The following is a 24,540-nucleotide window of genomic DNA, read 5'->3' as shown; positions in this document are numbered from 1 at the left end:
CTTTATTGGTGGGGGGAAGGGGGATTTCACCCTTTTGTTACCCTCAGTCCAAATGAGACTTCACACCCAGGTATAGGTGTTTCTAGAGCTCACAGAGAACATGTGCCAGCACTGACAGTACCAAGAGCGGTGAACTACAAAAGCATCTATACAAGGGGCAGGACCAATCCCTGCACCATCTAAGGACGGAAGGAATTGTTCAGCTTCTGCAGCAGCGGTACTGCACTGCAAAAAGACTGCTGGACCCAAACCTGCAATGGCAGATCCACCTATATTACAAGCCCCTCTCATCCTCTGCCTGTTAAGCCTCGATATGCCCTGGTTGCAATCCACATGGATCCAGAATCATTGAGCCTTTCAGATCCCGTTTTGTCCAGAGACACCTGTACACCTGATGTCATGTCATTCACAAGCCCCAAGTCGTGGAGTAGAGGTGCTGACATTGGTATGCTACTCGCCAGTTCCTTCCTGTAGTCCGAATGTTATAAGATGCATAGTACCATTGGCTCCATCAGTAGACTTAGGTGATTCTTATTGCTCCTATGATCACCATCGGCAATACCAGCAGCTTCCCCATCTGTCCAGAGACAAGAGTCATGCCCTGACAGGGCTTTCAGAGCCTTCCAGATGCCATCTCATCCCCATGGAGCACATTAGCCCAGGGACCAATGGTACCCCATGGGTCCGTCTGCCATACCCATACAATCCTACCCACTGGCGATACGGGGTCTCTGGGACCCTTGCAGTAGACCAGAGACCCCTGGATGATGAGGACCCTGGACAATACAAGGGATAGAGGTCCCCTTCCAGGGAGGAATCTAAGTGCATCTCCCCCTCCAGAGTACCTCAAGGAAGTAGAACAGCCAGTCCTGCCAGATCCATCATCAGCTCTTTCTTCCTCCTCTCTAGACGAGCAAATGACACTGGCCTCATCCTCACCACCAGATGATCATAGGCAGTATTAGGCCCTCTTAAGGAGGAAACCCTCGAGATCCCACTGTAGGACATTCAAGATGCTACACATAAGCTCCTGGACATCCTTCAGATTACAGGCCCTAACAAGGTAGCCCTCCCTATTAATGAGGCAATATTGGACCCTGCTAAGGTGGTTTGGCACACCCTAGCTACATGTGACCCAATCCTGAAAATGGCAGAAAAGTATTTTGTTCCATCCAATGAGGTGGAATATTAATTTTCCCATTGTAATCTGAACTCTCTTGTGGCCCAGGTTGTCACAGAGTGTAACAGACTATGCCTCCTAGCTCCACTTTTTTGGACAAGCATACCAAGAGGCTAGGTCTCTTCAGCAGAAAGAACTTCCCGTCTGTTAGCCTCCTTTTCCACATAGTGAATTACTAGGCATTAATGTCCAAGTATGACTTTACTAATTACAATAAACTGTCATAATTTGCTAATAAACTGCCACATGAACTTAGACTCCAGGCCATTCTTGATGAAAGGAAACTAGTTGCCAAACCATCACTTCAAGCATCACTCAGTGCGGTGGATACAGCTCATGCTCCATGATGATTTCGGTTATCATGAGCAGACTTCATGGCTGCAATCCTCAGGATCCCCAGAGAGGTCTAGGCAACAGTGGAAAATCTCCCCTTCAGGGGTAAAAATCTGTTTAGTTAGAGAACCGGTGAATCACTTCATTGCCTTAAGGACTGTCCATGGCATGCTCAGCTCTTTGGGAATATATCCCCCTGCATCCTGGAGGAAATATTCTAGGCCACATTCTCATAGAAACCATCCTGCCTCTCAGCCCTTCTATCATCAAAGGGTCTTTGAACCATGTAAGATATTCCAGAGGATGCCACACAGCAGGCAGAATTACTCCACCGCCATCCTCCTTTCACTCCTAGCCTCCCATCAAGAAGTCAACCTTTCTCCACTCAACCACTCACTGCACACTTTGGTGGCCATCTGAGCTGTTTCCGTCTGATGTGGCAGCATAACACATTGGACAAATAGGTTCTGGAGACCATCTTGGCAGAGTACACTGTAGAATTCCTTTCTGCCCCTTCTCCAAAACCCCTCTTCAGGGACCCTTTTCACGAGACGTTTCTCAAACAAGAGGTGGACTCCCTAATTCACCTAAGGGTGGTATAGCCTGTATCTCTGCAACACTGGGACAAGGGCTTTTACTCTAGATATTTCCTGGTTCCCAAAAAGAAGGGCTGGAAACCCATCCTGGACCTCAGATGGCTGAATGTCTTCATATGTCATTCAAGATTCAGGATAACCATCTTGAGTCATCTCCCTAAATGAAGGCAACTGCTTTGCAGCCCTTGATTTAAAGGATGCCATATAGGCATTAATCTAGCACACCGGTGATTCCTGTGCTTTATGGTGGGGCTGGAACACTTTCAATACAGGGGTCTTCCTTTTGGCCTTCTGACAGTGTTTACAAAGGTACTCTCTCCTGTAGTATCCAGTGTACATCAACAAGGCAGTCTGATATTCCCTTACCTCAACGATTGGCTACACACAGGATGATTGAGAAATGATTGAGAAATTGGTTCAAGCTTCATCCTTGGATGTGTCCTTTGGTTTAGTGATCCTGTGATTGGTGGCGCAGCATACATCCTCACACTCTCCTTAATGAGTATTGCTTAGGGATCATCCACAGTGAATGCCTGTAGGAACCAGCACTTGAAGAAGAAATGAAGGTTACTTACCTTACAGTAATGAGGTCTTTGAGATGTGTAGTCCTTATGGGTATTCCACGACCCACATTCCTTCTTCTCTGCTCAGATCATGCTTGATTTGTGGTAGAGCGGGAATTGCAGAGTCCCTGGGGCTGGTGGTGTAGGGCGCAGGCTTGGACCAGCGAACATGGCTCCTGAAAAATCTTCTGGTCTCAGGCACCTGGAGTGGATGTGCATCCCACAGTAAATACCCATAGGGACCTCACATCTCAAAGAACACCAAATACTATGCAGAGAGGTATTAAGATAAAAACATATGATCACTTTCTTTTCTCTGGACAGGTCAGAGGCTGTAACTTTAAACTGGAATGCTCCTTCACAAGCCTTCCCTCGAATCACACAGCTTTTGGGTTTGCCAACATATCAGTATTATGTACTGCTGGGTCTCACGGTGTCTGTCGGTGGATTAACAGAGACAACGGTAAGATATCAGGGCACAGGCTGTTTATTTGCTAGAGGTTGTATAATTCCCCTTTAACTACATGCTGATTAAAATCCATACTTTCAGTGGACATTGTAGACTTTAATTAGTGAATTCCAATTACAAGCTTTTAAAAGTTGTCTGGGAAGCATATTCAGTTTATAAATAAGTATGTTCTTGGTCCATTGAGCATGCAGGAGACCTGTGACTCACTCCTTCGACTCGCAGAACCTAGGAATGTCGCACAGGTAGGTAGTGCAGTCAGACCTAAAGGAGATTACTCAGTATCGTCCGTCTTTATCTGACCAACAGCATTGAAGAGCATTGGAGGAAGTCCTCTCCTGCTCTTTGTGGCTGGGATGATAGATTCCATTGAAGTAAATGCTAAAACTCCCATAGACTTCAAAGGGGCCGAGATTCACCCTTAATGACACTGAAATGACAGTATGGTTGGGGTCTTTGATTGTTTCCGTTTTTGAGAGACATCCATGTCTGGGATTTCTTTAAAAAAGCATATTCTAGATACAGTGACCAGGAAAAAAAACATTCTATCTAGTTTGATGTTCTTTTTTGCGCTTGCTACATTATTCACATAGACTGTACATTTATCATTGCTTTTGGTAGTCTATTCCTCTGCCACTATCATTATGTTAACAATATTATTCTACCCTAAATTTACACTTTAGGCCATTACTACTTGTCTTATCTTCCAAATTCTTAATTAACAGGTAGAGGTGTGGTTTAAATGTGTGGGGGTTTTTTTTTTTAGGGCATTTGTAATTATGATTTTATTATTTTCCTATTTTATTTTAGCACAACTTGGGCTTTCGGGGGGTTCTCCATGTCATGTTATGGGGTTCAACCCAGACCAGTGAGAGGTTGTTACTGCTTGTCCTGTAACCCTGAGTGCATTAAAATGCTCTGCTCCTGTAGCTCTCTGTTTGGACACTCCCAGCCATCATACAAGCATGCACTGAGACTGTGTGTGTTAAGCAGCCCTGGTTCAGCTGGTTTGACTCCAGCAGCCTGCTTGTTACACCACAGCCACATACTCTGGTCACCACCAGCCTTGGTTACTCCTGGCCATGGTGACTCCAACACTTTCCCCAGTCCTGAATTTCCCCCAGTATCCCGAAATGTCTGCCCTGAAATCTTCAGCCCTTTCCTGGAACATCCAGAGAAGTTATAAGGCTTGTTGCTCCTTTAAAGAGATAAAAGCACAGCTGCTTGTTGCTTTAACGGGAGTTAATCATCAGTCCAGTTCAAACACAGCACTGGATTGATTTAGATTAATAGTAAACAAATGTACTGACAAACAGAGAGAGGTTTTAATTGAATTCAAGTATAAGGGATAAAATCAGAAATGGTTACAAACAAATAAAAGTGAAAACAGACACAAAATTAATCTAGCAAGATGTTCAAGATGTTTTTTCTCTGACCCACCAGCTTTTTACTGTCTGGCCCGGCTAAGATCTGTTCACAGAGGTCAAATCGCTTGGTTTCTTTGTCTCCTTAAGGTTTAGGATAATATAGGTGTTTGTTCCCCCTCTTTATAGTTCAATGAACCTTTGAGATATATTCTCTGAAGGGTACGTCTAGATAAAGTGAATTAGTTCCTGCTTAGTAAAGGAGCCATGAGGTCTGGAAGATAAGGCTTCATGCTGGTTTGTCCTCTGTTGGCGGTTGCTACTATACAAATTATCTATTCCTACTGCAACCTCTGATACAAATGAATAGCACAGTGAATTTAGTACACACCTCATTTGAGGTGTCAGCATCTTTCCATGGTCCGAAGAAAACCTATTTATCAAATCCCCCTGATATATCTGGTTGAAACACTTTTTTTTTTTTTTTATAATAATGATGTTATTGCCAGTGTGGTGTTTGTCAAATGATACCTCACAAGGCATATTTTATGTAAAAATCTCTGCAGTAGTGTATAGGGTGTGAGTGCGGGGGTGCCTAGAGTCATGCTCCATGCTTGCTTTTCACCTGCTCAGAGCCTAGGCTCCAGTTGATCTCTTTATCTGCAGCCTTTCCCATGGGATTATGCCCAAGAGCCCAGGCTTCAAACTCTGCCAGACCTGTCACAAGACCTTCCCCCTCAGCAATGGGCATTGTAGCTGCCTTGGAGAGACTCATGTCCTCTTCAAGTGCTAGGTCTACTCCAGATTCAAAAGCACACCCAGAAAACAGAGAGGACACACTGAAACTACTGCTTTATGGAGTGCTTTCTGAGATCTCCCTCCCCCCACCCCATGACATCAGCCTCAGCCATGCAGTCTGCTCCAGTGACTGCACAGAGCTTGACTCAGGTAAGCAAAGACCCTGGGGGCCTACAGAATCTTCAAGACCGAAAAAGAAGAGACCTCATTCTCCTGAAAGAGAGACCAAAAGAAGGGGAAAGCCACCTTCTTGACTTTGGAACAAGGAGAACTTGCACCCTGGTATGTGTACCACTGAGGCTTGGTACCTCTTGTCACGTACCAAGAAACCTCACAGCAGGTAATCTCGAGTGGCATCAGTGGTGATACCAGAATTGGTACCTTCTAAGCATAAGGATTCCTCTAAGACCAAGGTCTCAAAGTAATCATCCTCTTGCCGTCCTTCTCAGGCTATGGTAAAGAGAGCATGGACTGGCCCTCTGTCCTGTCCCTGGTACCTCCCAATGTGCAGACTCCTGAGGAACGCTATCCAGGTTCCCTTCTCGGTGGGGCCTCCAAATCCTGAAAGAGCCTGAATCCCCTTCATTAAGTGGTACCAAGAGAGGTTTCCCACTGGTACTGACTTTTCCTCCAGAGCAAGCTTACCCTCTGGTTCTTCTGCATCCTTGCACAAATGCTTGACCGCTAATTACTGATACCTCACTAACCTCTGGGTATTGATACTTCTTGCTTCTCTTATGGATGTAGGTGAAGATGCTTCTTCTGACTCAGATGTGTCCGTACAGGATTCCACCTTTTCCCTTCCAGCCTCCCTCTCTTGAGGTGCATCCTGAAGAAAAGCCCCCCCAACAGCTGACTGACATGTCAGCCCGGAAAGAGCAGCCTTAGGGTCTTGCCCCCTTTCTTATGTCTCACCACAGTGAGTGTTTTGGAACCTTTGGGTCCTTTATGGTGAATAGTTCTACAGGGTGCCCTCACATAAGAGGTCCCACCAAGAACACCAGTACTGGCTCCCTTTCTGCAGAAGAATCCCCAAACAGTAGGAGCTAGGTGCAGAAGAGGAGACACCACCTCACAAAACCTCCTTCTCTCCAGATGAGGCTCTTATGCCCCCTAGACCTACATGAATGATTTCAAGGCCTTTCAAGACCTCATGAAAAGGATCGGAGAGGCCTTACAGGTCCCTGATGGAGGAGATACAGGAATCTCAACTCTTTTTGCTGGACATTCTACACACTTTCCCCAGGGCAAAATTGTTTTGCCTATCAATGATGCTTTGTTGTTGCCAGCCCGTATGGTGTGGCAAACACCACCTGTAAGCAGGCGGATTAAAGACAACTATATCCTGGCCAGGGGTTCGGACTTTCTTTTCTCCCATCCTACCCCAACTCGATTTTTCATACTGTCAGTGAAAGAAATAGACTGTATTGGTCTAGATCAACACCTTCTGATGAGGAACTTAAACACCTGGACCTTCTCGGCCACAAAATCTACTCCCTAGTTAGTCACTTTATAGTTATGAATGTCCAAGTATCAGGTCTTAATGGCAAAATATGACTATACAAATTATTCAGGTTTTCTCATTTTATTGAACATGTGCCACAAGATCAGAGGAAACAGTTTCAGGTTCTCATTGCAAAAGGCCAGACGATTGCGAAGGCTTCCCATAAGGCCTCACTTGATGTGACTGACATAGCTTTATCCTCTATGGCTATGTCGGCGTTCTGTTCAAAGGGATGTCATGGTAACAACTCCCTGGGAGACACCCTCCTTACCACTTGGCCTCATGTCCTACTGTATGCTTACCTCTCAATGCTGCTGCTTCTCAAGGTCATGAACAAATTGAAACAGGCGAGATTGGTGGCCATCCTTAGGGCTCCATCTTGGCCAAGATAGGTACAGTTCCCAGATCTGGTCTGCCTCTCTCTGTGATTGCCGCTTCACCTCCCTCTGACAATAGATCACCTGATCCAAGATCCACCCCAGCCTCCTGTCGTTGCACCTCAAGGCCTGGCTCCTCGATGGCATACTGGCATAGAACAGGATTGCTCTGCAGAGTTACTTAAAATTCTGTGGAATCGCAAGGACAATTTTACCTGCAGAAGTGGAAGTGTTTCAAATCATAATGTGCCAACAATTCATACCTTCTCTTGAGTCTCCTCATGCACTTTCTCGATTACCTGCTAAATTTAAAAAACATGGGTTTATCTATGAACTCAGTTAAGATTCACCTGGCTGCCATTTCAAAGGTTTTCAGTCTTCACTCACTCCACCCACTGAGAGATTAATTAAGGATTTGTTTAATCTTTTTCCTCCCATCAAAGAACATACTCCACCACGGGGCTTCCATTTAGTCTTCAATGCCCTTGAGAACATCCCATTTGAACAATGGGGAATTGTTCCTTCTTCTTTGGTCCTTTAAGACCTTGTTGCTTATAGTCATCACTTTACCCAAAAGAGGAGGAGAACTAGGAGCTCTTATGGTTGACCCATTGTGCATGGTGTTCTATTGCAATAAGATGACATTGTGTCCCCATCCTTGCTTTCTACCTAAAGTTTTGTCAACATTTCATAATAATCAGGACATTCACCTACTGGTGAGTACTCCTTGAGAAAGGCAGCTAGTCTCCATACTGACTGTAAGAAGAGATCTTGCCTTTTACTTTAACATGACTAAGCCCATCAGAGCTTCTCCCAAAATCTTTATATCCATTGTAGAAAGAATGAAAGGTCAGCTCATTTCCACCAAAAGACTGTCAAAATGGGTTTCAGGATGCATCTTAACCTGATATGATGTCTTACGAGATGCATCCTCCACCTAGGGTGATTGCCCATTCCACCAGGGCTCAGTCTACCTCTTTGCTTTACTGAGGAACGTTATTCATCTCAGACATTTGTAAGGCTGCCACCTGGTCTTGGGTGCACATGTTTTCCCAAGACTGTTATTGTGTGTGCTTGTCGAGCAGACATGGCCTTTGGTGAGACTGTTCTGTGATCAATGCTGAATTCACCTCCTCAGCACCCTCCTCCATATTGAGGTACTGCTCAGGAATCTCCTGACGTGGAGGAGGAGGAGAGGTTATTTACCTGGACAGTAACTGGCGTAAAATGTTTTGTCCCTATGGGTGCTGCAATACTCACCATCATTCTCTCTGGACTTGGTGACTGAGAAGGAACTGAAGCAGTGGTGGGTCTGTCCCTCCCTATGTACTCTCATACTGGATCACAAAGTGTTGGGTGTGCAGGTGCAGACTCATGGACACTGTTGACAAAGTCGCCACTCAAGAGGGCATGGGCACACACGTTTGATGTGGAGCACACACAGGGACACAACATCTAAAAAAACTCCAGTTACTGTACAAAGTAACTAACCTTGCTTTCATCTGTATAGGCAGTAGAGGAGGATCATAGGGTTAGAAGGGACTGTAAGGATCATCTAGTCTAACCCCCTGCCAAGATGCACAATTTGTTGTGTCTAAACCCTCCAAGACAGATGGCTACCCAGCCTCTTTTGAAAACCTCCAGTGAAGGAGCTTCCACAACCTCCCTAGGCTGTACTAAAGGAGGATTGCCTACCAAGCAGAGACAGAGATGATGAGCATAATAGTAACATAACTGAGCAAAGAATGAATTCATGAATGATAGTTAGAAAATATTGGGAATAGGTGATTTGGTTACATGAATGAAGCTGCTGCAGAAAGGTAACTGACTATAACCCAAATCTCTGCTTTTCATAAGGATGAAGCATGTACAAGGTTTCAGACAACCAGCAGCTACTTTTATATGAGTGAGCCAGTTATCTCAATGTTTAGTATACATTTCTGGGTGGCTTCCTTACTTGTGAAGGTGGGCAGCACTGTTTTATGTAGTCTTTGTGTTTGTTCACTCCATCTTTAAATGTAGTGGTAAGGGCATGTGCTTGCATTAGCTTTAGAGGTTGAGGGGAGAGGAGGTGAGCCTGAGTCTTCCTAGCATTGTTGCTATAAAGACCAGACAGCCACATTAAGAGGTGTTGTTCAGCAGCTGATAGGTTTGACAGGGAGCAGGTAATAAGAGAGAGAGGGCTTTCTAGGTAGAATGGCATATTACCAGGAAGGCTGAAGTTCTGGGATGACAAGGGGAAGAGGAAAAGAAATAACTTGGGTTTCTTCTTGTGTTTGGGTGTAAGGCAAACTAGGGAAAACCGAGGGTATGTCTGCACTACGAAATTAGGTCGATTTTATATAAGTTGATTTTTAGAAATCGATTTTATACAGTTGATTTGCGTATGTCCACACTAAGCGCATTAAGTTGGTGGAGTGCGTCCTCACTACTATGGCTAGCATCGATGGTTAAGCTCCCAATGCCTGATGGGGCAAAAACATTGTTGCGGGTCATTTTGGGTACATGTCGTCAGTCTCCCCTCCCTCCGTGAAAGCAATGGCAGACAATCGTTTCGCGCCTTTTTTCCGCACAGACGCCATACCACGGCAAGCGTGCAGCCCGCTCAGCTCAGCTCAGCTCACCGACAGCGCCGCTGTTGTGTCCTGGGTGCTGCCGTCAGCAGACGGTGCAGTAGGACTGCTAACCATCGTCATACACCACTTCTGCTACAACTCTGCTCTGCTGCTATTGCCTCGATAGCGAATTTCTCCATGTTGTCTGTCATGGGCTCCCGGGTACGTGTGTTCTTCCTCGGGAAATGTGTGTGGTGCTAACTGTCATCCTCTACCACTTCCACTGCAACTCTGCTCTCCTGGTGTCATGAATCCATCTCGCAGGTCCTCTCGTTGTTCTGTATAAATATCAATTTTCATGGCATCCGTTGTCATCCACCGATTCCACTGCAACTCTGCTTTCCTGCTCTCCTTCAGACGCCATACCACGGCAAGCGTGGAGCCTGCTCAGCTCACCGCTGCTGTTGTGAGCATTGTAAACACCTTGCGTATTATCCTGCAGTATGTGCAGAACCTGCAAAAGCAGGCGAGGAGGCGATGACAGCGCAATCACGATAGTGATGAGGACATGGATACAGAGTTCTCTCAAAGCATGGGCCCTGACAATTTGGACATCATGGCGGTAATGGGGCAGATTCATGCCATGGAACGCTGATTCTGGGTCTGGGAAACAAGCACAGACTGGTGGGACCGCATAGTGTTGCAGGTCTGGGATGATTCCCAGTGGCTGCAAAACTTTTGCATGCATGAGGGCACTTTCATGGAGCTTTGTGACTTGCTTTCCCCCTGCCCTGAAGCGCAAAAATACCAAGATGAGAGCAGCCCTCACAGTTGAGAAGCGAGTGGCGATAGCCCTCTGGAAGCTTGCAACGCCAGACAGCTACCAGTCAGTTGGGAATCAATTTGGAGTGGGTAAATCTACTGTGGGAGCTGCTGTGATCCAAGTAGCCAACTCAATCACTGAGCTGCTGCTATCAAGGGTAGTGACTCTGGGAAATGTGCAGGTGATAGTGGATGGCTTTGCTGCAATGGAGTTCCCTAACTGTGGTGGGGTGATAGACGGAACGCATATCCCTATCTTGGGACCGGACTACCTTGGCAGCCAGTACGTAAACCACAAGGGGTACTTGTCAATGGTGCTGCAAGCACTGGTGGATCACAAGGGACGTTTCACCGACATCAGCGTGGGATGGCCGGGAAAGGTGCATGACGCTCGCATCTTCAGGAACTCTGGTCTGTTTGAACAGCTGCAGGAAGGGACTTACTTCCCAGACCAGAAAATTACCATTGGGGATATTGAAATGCCTATAGTTATCCTTGGGGACCCAACCTACCCATTAATGCCATGGCTCATGAAGCCATACACAGACACTCTGGACAGTAGTAAGGAGCTGTTCAACTATAGGCTGAGCAAGTGCAGAATGGTGGTAGAATGTGCATTTGGACATTTAAAAGCTCACTGGCACAGTTTACTGACTAGGTTAGACCTCAGCGAAACCAATATTCTCATTGTTATTGCTGCTTGCTGTGTACTCCACAATATCTGTGAGAGTAAGGGGGAGACATTTATGGCGGGGTGGGAGGTTGAGGCAAATCGCCAGGCGCTGGATTGATCGCTGTCCGTTGATCCAACGGGTAATGTAGACAAGCCCTCAGTGTTTCCTTTTAAATGCAAAAGAGAGTCAACATTTAGCTTTGGATCCTACATAAGATGATTACCCTTGACCCAGTCTAAAACTATATAGAACTATATGGAACCTCCTTATTCCAGTTATGTGAAACAGTTTTAACTATTTTTCAATTTCAGGAATCCCTTATTGCAATTATGGGGCTAACTTTTTTCTATGTGTAGAATGAATAACTGCATTTGCAGTTATGTGTGGTTCTCAAACTACTTTGTGACTGGAAGTTGTACCTAAATAACTTGAATGTGTTTGAAGTTTTGGTCCATGAGATTTTTTGAGATGAGAGAGCAGTCAGTGAAAATTTAGTTAATTCAGAGTATACCCTGTATAGAGGAGACTCCAGTCTTCCCAGAAATTGTTGCTATAAATGCAATAGAATCCTGGTAGAACCATGAAACACCTGGAAACTCCTGCTGTAAAGCATTCAAACAACTGCACAGCTCATTATCAGAGCTATTAAATATTCAACCTGTGTAATGTTGCATGTACCACTTTTCCCTCTGTTTAAAGAGTCCAAGTGTAATAACTTCAGTATGCTGTGAATGAAGGTCACATTTCTAATGAGGGGGGTTCTGGCTTCAGAATGCCATATTTGAAAGGGTAAGAACATGCTTAATTTATCAGTAAGCTATATTTGTCAGGTAGACTCAGCTCATCCATGAGTTCTTTACACAAAGTTTTTAATATTTCTTATTAAGATAGTGATTCCCAACCTGTGGGGTAGGTCCCTGGGATGAGACCATTTGAGGAGGGCATATTAATTCCTACTTATGCTACTCTGCCTGTAGCTCCAGAGATGAAAAAATTAAGCAAAGCAGAGCTCCAAGAAGCTCCCTACCTCCTCTGTCTAAATAACCTCTCTGTGATGGGGAGGAGATGGAGCAATGAGCAAAGCAGTAGAGAAATGAGAGGAGTGGTGGGGTGAGGTTGGGGAAACTACTGTAATCCTGTCTTCTCAGTAAAAGGGTGGTTGGTAACTATGGGAATGTGCTACTTTTTAGCTTCCGCCCTAGTTGGGAGAGAAGGCAGCAGCTCTTTAGAAGCCACCTGTTTGCTTTTGTATTCCAATACAGCAAAGTCATTGGCAGGGGTGTTTCTGAAGCAGCCATTCACCTGGACTAGAGTAAACAGGCAGACAATGAATTTCTCACAGCAACTCAAGTGGCTCCTCCCAGGACTGTGTGTGTGTGTGTGTGTGTGTGTGTGTGTGTACACACATACTGTGTGCTGTGTTCATATGTAGGTAGGGGTAGCAAAACTTCACTTAACTTCCATCAATTATTTGTGAGCACAAGTTGAGGAGACTCTTGATGGGAAAGGAAATAGGAAGTCTGTTTCTTATGAGTAATAGCTTTATAGAGAGTGAAGATGGGGATGTTTTGAGACTTTTGGTTGTGGTATTTTTACTTGATTTCCAAAAGAGAGTTTCTCTATCACATGCAGTTAAAATAAGACCGAAAAACGTTTGTTCTCTCTCTGTCAGTAACAGAAATGAGCACAATAAAATATGGCATCAGCATGTAACATTTGTCATATAGAGCAGACAGGCTACAGTTTCATTTTTTGAAAACCTAAAGACAACGGCTTAGAGGAACTGTGTGGAATATGTCTCACTCAGAAGCATTTTGGTAGCAGATGTTTTCTTTTGAAATAATTTTAGCCCAAGTAATCTGAAAAAGTAATTGTCATTTGGGGTTTGAGTTTTGGCATTCTGCAGCATTCCTTTGGTTCAAAGGATATTTTGTATAAAAGAATCTTCTAATAGTATAACTGGCTTATGATGATGCATATTTCTTATGGCTATGTAACAGAAAACTTCCTGGTGTATGGGGTCTTGAGAACAAAATGGTGTACTCTGCAGTTCTCTAACGCTGTAATTTCAAGCATGTTGCATGATGATGTTACATGATTATTTATTATCAGTCTCCACTAAATAACAGAATGTCCTCATGGGATTTGTTCAGTACTAATAAAAAAGTACAGTGTGAAATGTTATAGATGTTTAATAAGTAAAGACATATCTTCAAGAAGATACTATTTTGTAAGACAGTCTCATTGGAGAACCGCAGGTTTTTGCCTGGCCACAAATATAAAACAATTCTAGAGAGCTGTGCTGAAGTACAGCAACAAGATTTATACCAGCCATTGCCGGATCTGTCTAGCTATTAAGTGAGTTAATGAGTCAAACGACAAAACATAAAAATCGTAACTACACCAGATTTATGTCCGTGTTCTGTATGCACAGAATCTATTGTGTGTGAGCATTAATCTTTCTCGAAAGTAAAGTTCTGAAATAGACTCAGAGCTTGCCAAACACTGTAGTGACTTCTTATGCTGCTTTGGAAAAACTGCTGCCTCTTTGAACAGTTTTGTCTTAGTTGCCTTACTAAATTAAAATACAAGGACATAGTTAGATGGTTTGAAATTTGAGAAAATAAATGTAGTTCTGCAATATCCAATTAGCCTGCCTGACACTGCAATCCACAATCAGAAGAGAATCCTTTACCCTGGCAAGCAGTCTACTGGTTTAGAAAAGTTTGCAGGAGTGGGTCCATGGGTCTATATTCTGAATTTACAAGTTTGTTTATCAAGCAGAATGCATTTGAGACTGATTTCAGGCAACTTTAAAAGAAAGTATTGTGAATTGTTTATTACTTTATATTAAATGTCCCTGACACAGAACTTCAGAAGGGTTATTTGCCTTTGAAAATTGGGAGTATTAAAAGAAGTATTGTGAGCAGAACCATGCAGGCATGGGCTCACTTTTACTAACTACTAGACTTTATTATTTTTTAGTTCTAAGGAAAACACCCTGCTGCCACTTAAGTATAGTAAATATGTCAGGATTTGAAATGAGCCAGGAACAGTGCTATTTATTGAGCATAACATACCCTAATGTACATTTCATCTTTTTCCTGCACATGTGCGGGAATGTTCTGACTCTGTGAATAGGTCTTTATCTGTACAATGAAATGTATGTATATCAGTTATATGAAAATTGTAACTTGGAGCAACTCTGATAAAACTGTAAAAGGCTCATTTATTTTTAGATTCTTTTGGTATGTATGTGTATCCTGTTCCCTTTACCACTTTTGATGAAGACAGTCTTTTTAGTAGCCATTACATCAGCTCGAAGGGTAGGGGAGACTCAGGCTCTCGTGGCGAGTCCCTCTTACACAGTGTTTCATAAGGACAGTCACTCTCAGGCCTCATCCCAAATTCCTGCCCAGTTTTGTCTCCGGTCTGAGTTCCATGTGAATCATCACCTCCCAGTTTTCTTTTAATTGTTTAAAGGGGACTCCTCCTACCCATCTCCAAGCAAACACTTTACTGCTTGTTAGTCACCAAGAATGGAATCGATGAGGACAATCACTCAAAGAAGAAAGAATGTAACTTATCCTATAGCAGTGATTCTCAAACTTTTATACTGGTGACCCCTTTCACATAGCAAGCCTCTGAGTGCGACACCCCCCCCCATTATAAATTAAAAACACTTTAAAAATATATTTAACACCATTATAAATGCTGGAGGCAAAGCGGGGTTTGGGGTCGAGGCTGACAGCTCGTGACCCCCTGAGGGGTCCCAAACCCCAGTTTGAGAACCCCCGTCCTCTAGTAACTGTAGTTCTTTGAGATGTGTTGTCCATGTGGATTCCATAATCTGCCCTTCCCCATTTCTATGGAGTCCTATTCCATGCATTTCTCTGTTTTGTTATCTTATTCTACATGCTTATATTGACTCTGTTCACTGTTGTCTTTTAATGACATTTCTGTGGCACTGACTGCATTGTTAATTTTTTGAGACTTTCAGGGAAAAACATCTGTGGACTTGGCTCTCTTCAAAATTATGGTGGTAATCTGAGACAGCTGAAAATTAGTCAGTATGAAATATAAATTAGGAATGTGGCAAAAAAATGTATGGTTAGACACATGCTTTTTGAAATACTGTATTTCCATGAGTCTTTACAGATTTCTTCATGTCAACCCTCTGCAATATTTGGATAGGGAAAGTGCTTGATTTATTAAAACTTTATTTTACTCAAAGAAAGGGGAACTGTTTGCAATTGTGTATCATTTCTTTCCTTTGCAAAAAGTCAATGGAAATATTTCTTTATAATGTATAAAATAATTCCTTGGGTATTGAATTTTTCAGTAAATGTCTTGTACCTTTTTATATACTGTGAAGACCTTAAACATAAGCATGCAGCATAATTCCAGCATGTGCAGAAACTCCTTTAAATTACTTTTGACATATGAAAGAACAATATTTACTCAATTCAGTTCAAATTTTCTTTGAGGGCAATTGGCTTTTTCAAACATCTACACCTAGGTACTATCAAAGCTTGATTATTTGTTTTGAAACTCAGCATACCTCAGTAATTATCTACTTAATTTGAATGACCTCTAAATGTAGATAGTCCAACTTTTGCTAGTTTGGGGGAACTGCAGTATGCTATTTCTAATGTGTTGTATACTACTGTTAAAACTTATTAAAATATATTATAGAAAAGTATTATTTACATATTGGCTTAGGTATTTGAAAACTAATTCTGTCGGATAAATATTTAAAACACTGTAGTCCTGATGCTCCAATGCACATGCATATCTGCCATTGATTTCTGTGCAGGTTATAGGCCGTGCACAAGTTTGAAGTGTAGAAGTACAATAATGGATTTTCTAGGTTATTTTGGTCTAAATGTGAATCCTTTACTGAATCTTTTTTTACCCTTTTAGTTAAGCTACTACAGTGGCAAAACTTTAACTGGAAAAAACAATACAGCTTAAATGGAAAGTGAAATAGCTGTCTTCCTGTCAAATGCTGGCAGTGAATTTGTACACTCAATCACTGTTGAATATGATATAAAGGAGTATCTTTTCATGGTAAAAATGTGCAGCTAACATAGTCAGGGATGAATATTCATATCCAGTTCATGAATGTTATCTTTTTAATTTATTTCAGCCACAGCCAGGTGTGTTTTGCACACTGCTTCACTTGAAATATTGCTCTTTTGTAGGTCAGGTACTCTGCACAGAGTCTGTTTGACTATATGAAGAAAATCCAAAACGATCTAGGTGCCATGAATAACTTTTGTGAGACATTGCTACAGGTCTTTGAGGATAACCTGCTGAATGACAGGTAATCTTTCTCTCATAAAGGAGTTAGTTGAAACAATGTGCACTGAGCAGATCTTTCAGAGTATGAACAGTTGTCTAAAATTGTACCATGTAAATGTTTTAAGATATTGGGGAAGAAAGAAAATACCTTCAACAAAACCCCCAGAAAAGATGGAATTATGGTATGGTATCGAATATAAAGAAGGAAGCATTTACCTTCGTGCAATACTGAACTTATTGTGATAAGCTGTAATATTTTCATGTAATGCAATATTCTGGGGAGCTGATATTCACCTTCATCGATCGGTCCATCAGCCCTCACAGAGAGAGCGCTGATCACAACACGTCAGTCGTGTTGTTTTAGCCAGTCCTTCAGCCACTTGCTGGCCAGGCTGTCAGTGTTACTGGACATCCAATCAACATAGCGCACCGCAGTCCAGAACCCCTGAGTGATCCACCAGCCTCAGCCTCCCAAGTAGCTGGGATTACAGGCGTGAGCCATGCCCGATGAAGCTGATATTGATGAGATAAAATAAATATATGTGCAATTTGTAGTGCAATCCACCATGTATTTATTTAGGAAGGGTTTCTTTAGGAATATGCAGATTGTAACTCTGTAACATAAAAACAGGCTAGTTGAAAGACCAGATTTTTTACATAGCACGATTTATTCACCTAAACCCCACTTACCAAACATGTTTGCAAGTTAGTTTATTTTCCTGGGGATTTTTTTCTGTTCATAACATTTAGCAGAATTTTCAGTCTTACTTTCAGAGTTAACTCAGCAGTGGTAGCTGGGAATATGTAGCTGTGTAGCTGTTTTGGCTGTCATACCACGTGCTCTAATCCATTCAATAACTAGGCTAAATGAAAAGTTTTTGCAACTTTTAATAAACTCAGTGAAGTATGTTGTTCAGATTCATAAAAATTATCCTACAGGTTTTAGTTGGGTTTCCAGGCCCCTACAGGCTTACATCCACGCTAGCTGTTGACCAGCCTCTTCCCTTTGGCTGCAACAGAATGCAGCCGTGTCAGCCAGCTAGAATGATTTAGCCAACTCACAGAAGTTACCTAGCAACCTTCCCCTAGGTGGAGGGGAATACTAATTTAAATAGCTGTATGGAGATGGGAGGTCCCCCCCCCTGCCCTTGCTTCCTATAAAAATAAGTGTATAAATGAAATCTGTGCCAAGAAATGTCTTTACAGTGTATATTTTTTTTACATTAGGGTGTCTGTGCCCTTGCTAAAGATGCTAGATCAGATGCTGGCCAATGGCTGCTTTGATATCTTCACCGCTGAAGAGAAGTAAGTGCTAATTATTCTGCTTTGAAATTGCTGTTTTATATCAGAGGACACTGAAGAGGATAGCTGCTGTTGTAGCTAATTTACGTTTGTGTTGTGTTACTAGTGAGAATGTTGTTAGCAGTTGAATGTCAATGTTCTTAAAACATCTCTACCTTGACAGTGGTGCTTTCTCAGAAGATCTTTTCTTCTGTTGAAAAATGCATCAGAAAACCTGATAATTACAATTGCTGGGGGAGTTTTGGTTTCACAACATGCTATGTGCTTTTTTAAATCTTGCAACAGACTAATGTACATATAGTGGTAGTGCCAATGAACAGCTGCCTTAGACTGAGGTGCATGCTATGCTGTATATTAGGCAATTTAATAATTTTGTTTAATTTTCCCTGAAGTTACAATAATCCATTGAGCAGCTATCAAGAAAGGTCAAATCCAGAGGTCAAATATTGGGGCTAAGAGCCTTGGCAGTATATCCCTTTAACCCATTTTAGCTCTCTCTTTATCACTGTTTTATGACCTGCAAATGAACTAGATTCAATCTGCATATTTTCATCTGGAGAAGGTGTGGCAGTGACAGATTCATATAATTGCTGAGAATTGTTGTATAGCCATAACTAGCTGTACATATTCTTGGGAATAAATATATATTGGTCACCACGCTGTGTACATTTCACTGGCAGTGTTTCCCAATGTGACATGCTGAGGCAAAATGCCTCTGCTGGCCTATCATTTTTAAAAATACATTCTTCTGTGAGTTGCAAGGCAAGGCCCAAAGTTTCCAGTCAAGTTAAATATTCTGGAAGGACTGAATATTCTTGGGACTGAATAAATGTGAATAAGCATTCCATTTGAAGTCTGACAAACAGTATGTCTGCACATCTGCAGATACCTGGCAGAGTTGTACTGCAGTCAGTGCACTATATGCAATTTTATACTGGATTTGGCATCTATTTTAAAAAGTTTCTCTTTATTTTAATGTTAAAATCACTCACAGTGGATGCACTTTAAAAGTTTGTACTGGTCTGAAAGTTTTAACTAATTATTTGAATATTTCCAATTATATGTATAGGGTACATTTCTTAAACTGGTAACATATTTCTAAATGGTAGAAATTGGAATATTAAAGATTAATAAACATCACCACTCTCAAACAAAATAAACCATATATTAATCTGATGAATTCCTCTCCCTTCCTTATTTAGAGGATTAAGACTCCAAGAAGTTCATTTAGAAATCTTGCAATGCAGATCTAATTTATCTGGGAAGAGCTTAGAGGGTGCTATAGAAGACCCCAAGCTAGCTAGAAAGAGTTCCAGAGTGCAGCCCTATGTTTGCAGTAATTATAGTTTGTTCTGGGAAAATCTTCCTGGGATGGTTAAAAAATAGTTAAATACTGGCCCTGGCTCACCGATGCCTGCTGCATGCAGTGTGAAAGAATATGGGAGTGTGTGACTGCTGGAGCGGATTGCTTGAGCAGAACCACTTGTATGCCCCCTCGGCCAAAGAAACGTGCCAAAAAGGATGCGAAAATACAATGCAGAATGAGTTGGACTGAATTGCAGACACACTACCCTATAACACGCAGCATGCAATTTCAGAGCTAGAATGTAAATAAAAAGTGCTGGGGGTTAGGTGGCGGGGAGACAGAGGTGAATGCTGTGTCTCATTTTTAATGTCAATATGTGTGTCCCACAAAAAATCGGCTATGAATTATAGTGCTGGTTGATGTTTTCTTTTTTTTAATAACATGAAAAATGTCCTGTTATACAGTACATTACATCTGATCTATAGAGTATGCAACTCTTGCTCAAAAGCCTGAAACATCAGCCTGTAAAATTATTTGTTGGGGTTTTTTCTTAATCTGGGCAACTACGTCTTGGCAAGATCCCCTTGGATTTAGAAAGTTCCAACACCTATGATTATGATGCCAATGACTGCTTAGCCTTCAGCTGACTATTATTAAATTCGTTATAAAAAAATGAGTATTTGCAAATGCAAATTTCTATTCTGTTACAGTAAAAAAAGGTTTGTATACAGTATACTAGACTTCCCTTTTTCCCAACAGCAGTTGCAAAAAATATTAGCTGTCCACAGCAGGTAAATAATAATTTGTTGCTGAATTCTATAGTTAAGTTATAGCTATTGGATTAATGGTTTGATACCCCTTGGGACATAAATACTTTGCATTAGCCTGAATTGCCACTGGATGTCATTCTTGCTTCACAGGAACAAAGCTTGGAGTGCATGTTCTTGCCTGTTCACAAGATGCCCCCCCTAAAGCTGGGTTTGGAAAAGACAGTGGAAAGCATTCTCATAGCTCTGTCTAACTGACTTTTAGTGCTCATGAAATGTGCTGGGCTGACAATGCTAGGATTCTTTAGTATATACTGGACAAATACATCACTTGGCAGTTTCCCCAGAACTGTCCTGTCAGTATGCTTCAACCCTTACTAGATTGGTAACCTATAAGTTTGAGAACGGAGCTGAATCTTCATAATCCATTAAGTCCTTTGCACCTCTGCTGAGGTTGCCAACAAGGAGGCCAATTACCTCCTTGGACACCTGCTTAATAGGAAATGGCATAACCCAACTCTTTCCCTAGGTGACCAAACTGCTGCCAGTAACAACTTTCATTTTCTGTTGCCCTTGGCCAGGTTTGAATCTGTGCTATTGAGGTGAAAAGTCTGTTTGCCATTTCTCATTCACCATCTAGTCTCCTTTTCCCCCCTCTGATAGCTGCAGTACTTTTCCATTGAAGTGTAATGGTTCCTCTGTGCAGGCACACACTGTTCCATAAAACTCTGAATTTTAACCTAATAAAAATTGTGAATTTGTATGGAATTCATATTCACCCATATGGCCTCTTCACCATTCCTCTTCATTTTAAAGAATAATGTAATTCTGGCTGGACCGTTAGTTGGTCAGGAATGGTGGCAGAGGCCAAGGCTAGCACATTTGAACAGTATTTTTAAAGTCCATTATAGTCTAGGCCCTGTGTGGCAGGGTTTTCAAAATGCTTGCTGAAGGCTGATCCTGCAAGATGCTTAGTGATTGATGTGAGTGGGAGATGGGGAGCATTTGGCATCTTGCAGGACTGGGCTGTAATACAACAGGCTCAGATTGTGAATCTCTTGCCCTCAGGAGTAGTTCCATTGAAGAAGTATCTAATTCCTGGAGTTAAAAATACTTAGACGTATTCTAGCATACAGTACCTACTAAGTTTGAAAAGAATAATCTCTAAATCATCATTCCATTGCTATAGTGTGCACCTGGCAACATCACATAAGTAGTATCTGTATAGTAACTCCTCACTTAAAGTCGCACAATGCTCCCTTATAATGTTTGTCCACTGCTTGGAGAAAAAGCAGCCCATTGGAGCTAGCTGGTGGGGGCTTGGAACCAGGGTGGAACGGCAGCCCACCATCAGCTCCCCGCTCCCCTAAGTTCACAGTGCAGCAGCCGCCCAGCAGGCTATCAATTGCCAGCAGTTAGCTGTCTCCCCCCCCACTGCCATGTGCTGCTCCTGCCCTCTGCCTTGGAGCTGCTCCCGGGAGCCTCCTGCTTGCTGTGCAAGGGGGGAAAGAGGTGCTAATGGCAGGGTTTCCCCCTGGTCCTGCCCCCCGCTTACCCCATCTCCGTAGAGCAGGGGGGACATGACAGGGCTCAGGATGGAGGGAGCTTTCTGGCAGCAGCGGCTGTCTCAACTTGCTGATCTACTTAAAAAGGCAATATACCTAGAGTGGGGTCAGTGTACTTAAAGGGGCAATGTGCATCTCTCTCTATCTGCCATGCTGTTTCCCCTCTCTCCATTTGTGCTGCCTTGTAGAGTGTGAGGCTACATTAACAATGTGTTAACCCTTGAGGGCTCAGTCGAGTGCTAGTTCATCATTTAGCCAGTAAGGCATTCCCTGGGAAATATCCCACCCTCTTCTATCCTCTGACTTCACCATCTCAGCCAAGCTTCACAATCATTGCTGTGCACAGTATTGTTTGTTTGTTTAAAACGTATACTCTGTGTGTGTGTGTGTGTGTGTGTGTGTGTGTGTGTGTGTGTGTAAGTGTAATATATATATAAATATATTTTTTTGTCTGGTGAAAAAAATTTCCCTGGAACCTAACTCCTCTCCCCCACCCCCCCCATTTACATCAATTCTTATGGGGAAATTGGATTTGCTTAACATCCTTTTACTTAGTCGCATTTTTCAGGAACATAACTACAACATTAAGCGAGGAATTACTGTATGTGTTCAGCTATTAGGGCCTCTCATTTCTAAAACCATCGATATAACAGTTTGCAGAAGGTTTTATAAAGTGCCATAAGATGGCATGTGTCATTACTGATGTGGCTCTTAGATTTTAATACTACAGGCGATTCTTTAAGTAGTGGTAATTCCATTCCTTAATAGAGCCTAAGCTGAAAAGGGCACAGCATGGCTCTCCTCTGATTTCAAGACCACCCCAAGTAATGTCATGACTGATCTAATTGAAATGCAGCTCACCTTAAAACAAAAATTCTTTTTGCAGGAACACGTGTGCCCAATTTGCATAATGTAAAGACTTCAGACTGATCTCTTTTCCCCAGATACTGATTCTGTTTCTGCTGGAACCATGCCCACACAGAAGAAGGAATTTTCTCAATTTCCTTTAAAGAGGCCAAGCTATTTGAGTCATCTGAGATCACATATAGGTTAGGTTTAGTTATTACAAATGTGAAATTGGCAGATGACAGAAAGGAGAGTGGGTCTGTTTTAAACACCAAATGCTGCACATAAGGTTACACGTACTAAATTTTTTCCAGATGCTCTGTTCCAATTGGCCTCTTTGTTGCTGTGCTTTTCAGCAATGTCTATATTGTTGAATCGGTTTAAAATCTCACCTAATTCACCATATTGCTGTTATCCTGTGCTGAAAGGCAGGCACGCACTGCAGATACTGTAATTAAACTCCTGTAACTTTCAGCCAGGCTGGAAAATAGCCTTGTGTAATTTGCCAGCCCAGGAAAAGATACCTAGCCTTTTATTATTTAACAACACACACAGTTCACCCCACGCATACAGCCATACACATGTAGTTAGGGATTAATACACACACCTACCTACCTACCTGCCTAAACATACACTCTTGGACATTGATACACATGAACTCTCAAATTCATGCATGCATGTACACCATCCCCCTCAAATGTCTCACACATGCACATTTCTCACCAACCTCACTCTCTTTGCAGGGTTGGAGCAGAGCTGATGTGACTTGTGGCTATGGTGGTGGCACAGAACTTACCACTGCACGCCTCTGAGTTAGAGATCTTAGCCACTTCAACATAGCTACACCAGTACTTTTTCTGAAATTACCTTTTAAAATAATGTAAAGCACACTGACGCCTGTTGTATGGAAATTATAACTTTATCATTCCTCTCACCTTTGTATTGTGCAAAATAGATAAATTATATTGTACACCTTAATCTTATTTTTAGATCCACAGTTTAAATCAACATAACAGAGAGAAATGTCTGGATTTTGCTTTATGCTTTTCATATGTAGTACAGTGGAGGTTTCCTAAATGCACAATCTAGGAATTTCTTTGCCAGTGTTATTTTTTACTAAACAAATATGAAATGGTTTCATGCTACATTTATGACACAGCAAATTACTCTGCTGTTTGTTTTTTTATCAGATGCCTAAGAGTATTGAGCAGAAGATTAAACAAGTTATGCTGCAAATATAAGGATATATTCTAAGAGCCCATGAAATATGAACAAACAGAATATTAAACAACACTGTTTGTGTAAGCATCTGGGAAAGAACTGTGAGAACCACATTTCCCATATGGTGTGTGGAAAAAACACACTTGCTAAATATATTTCAAGATGGCGTCGAACTGTACTGCATTTAGCAGTAAAGCTTTGGAGAACTGCAATCCGAGGAATCACTAAGAGATCATGACAGTACAATAGTTTAAAGTGCATTGATCATCACTTGATGCAAAAAAAAAAAGTTTTCGATGAATTTTAAAACAGCAGGGGATGATTAAGGGCTAGGTAACATAGCAATGCATAACATAAATAGATTTTTATGTGGCTATAGAATGTTTTCTCTCTTCCTTTGCCATTTCTGATCCAACACAGGTTGGTAGTAATAACAAGACATGGCATCTAATTGTTTGGTGGCATATGTGGAATGAATTTGGTTATAGTTCATTCCCCCAGTGGCCAGGTAACCGCAGCACAAAACAATTAGCATTTATTTCTCCCTTGTCACTATAGAGGTCAGTGATTGAGTAAGCATTGAGGCTGAAGTAAATTCTCACCATTAGAAAGGAGGTCCTTCAAGAAAGGGGTGAATCAGATTGGCAGAGCATTGTGGGGGAAGCTTCCTATACTGCTGTCTGTCCTGTATTTGTTGTATGAATAATACTATTAATCTGGCACCCTCCATGACAACTATATTCATTTAGAAATAGAACTCTTTTAGATTGACATTCTGTTAAAATCTGTGTGCCTTTTAAATTAATAACTAAAATAAACTTTTAAAAATTTCAGCCATCCGTTTTCTTTGAAGTTACTTACTCTATGCAAAGAAGAGATCAAGAAATCCAAAGACATTCAAAAACTTCGCTCCAGCATTGCAGTGTGAGTTTGTATAAAAATCTTCCTTTTTTAATTCAGGGAATGGAGATTTAACTTCTGAACATAGAGTGGTGGG

General features: G+C 42.1%; 1 protein-coding gene across 1 annotated transcript in view; it reads left to right on the top strand.

The window, feature by feature from the left end:
* Positions 1-24,540, top strand: part of TBCD (tubulin folding cofactor D) — a gene marked incomplete at its 5' end in the record, with an annotated part of 241,622 nt that overhangs the window by 194,039 nt on the left and 23,043 nt on the right. Inside the window, 4 exon segments of the mRNA XM_034789910.1 lie at positions 2,997-3,135; positions 16,437-16,558; positions 17,764-17,841; positions 24,378-24,467. Coding sequence (XP_034645801.1) covers positions 2,997-3,135; positions 16,437-16,558; positions 17,764-17,841; positions 24,378-24,467 — 429 coding nt within the window.

The sequence above is a fragment of the Trachemys scripta genome, chromosome 14, assembly GCF_013100865.1.
Source record: "Trachemys scripta elegans isolate TJP31775 chromosome 14, CAS_Tse_1.0, whole genome shotgun sequence".
NCBI classification, from domain to species: domain Eukaryota; kingdom Metazoa; phylum Chordata; order Testudines; family Emydidae; genus Trachemys; species Trachemys scripta.
The sequence above is the reverse complement of the archived record's forward strand: the minus strand, read 5'-3'. Positions and strand labels throughout refer to the sequence as shown.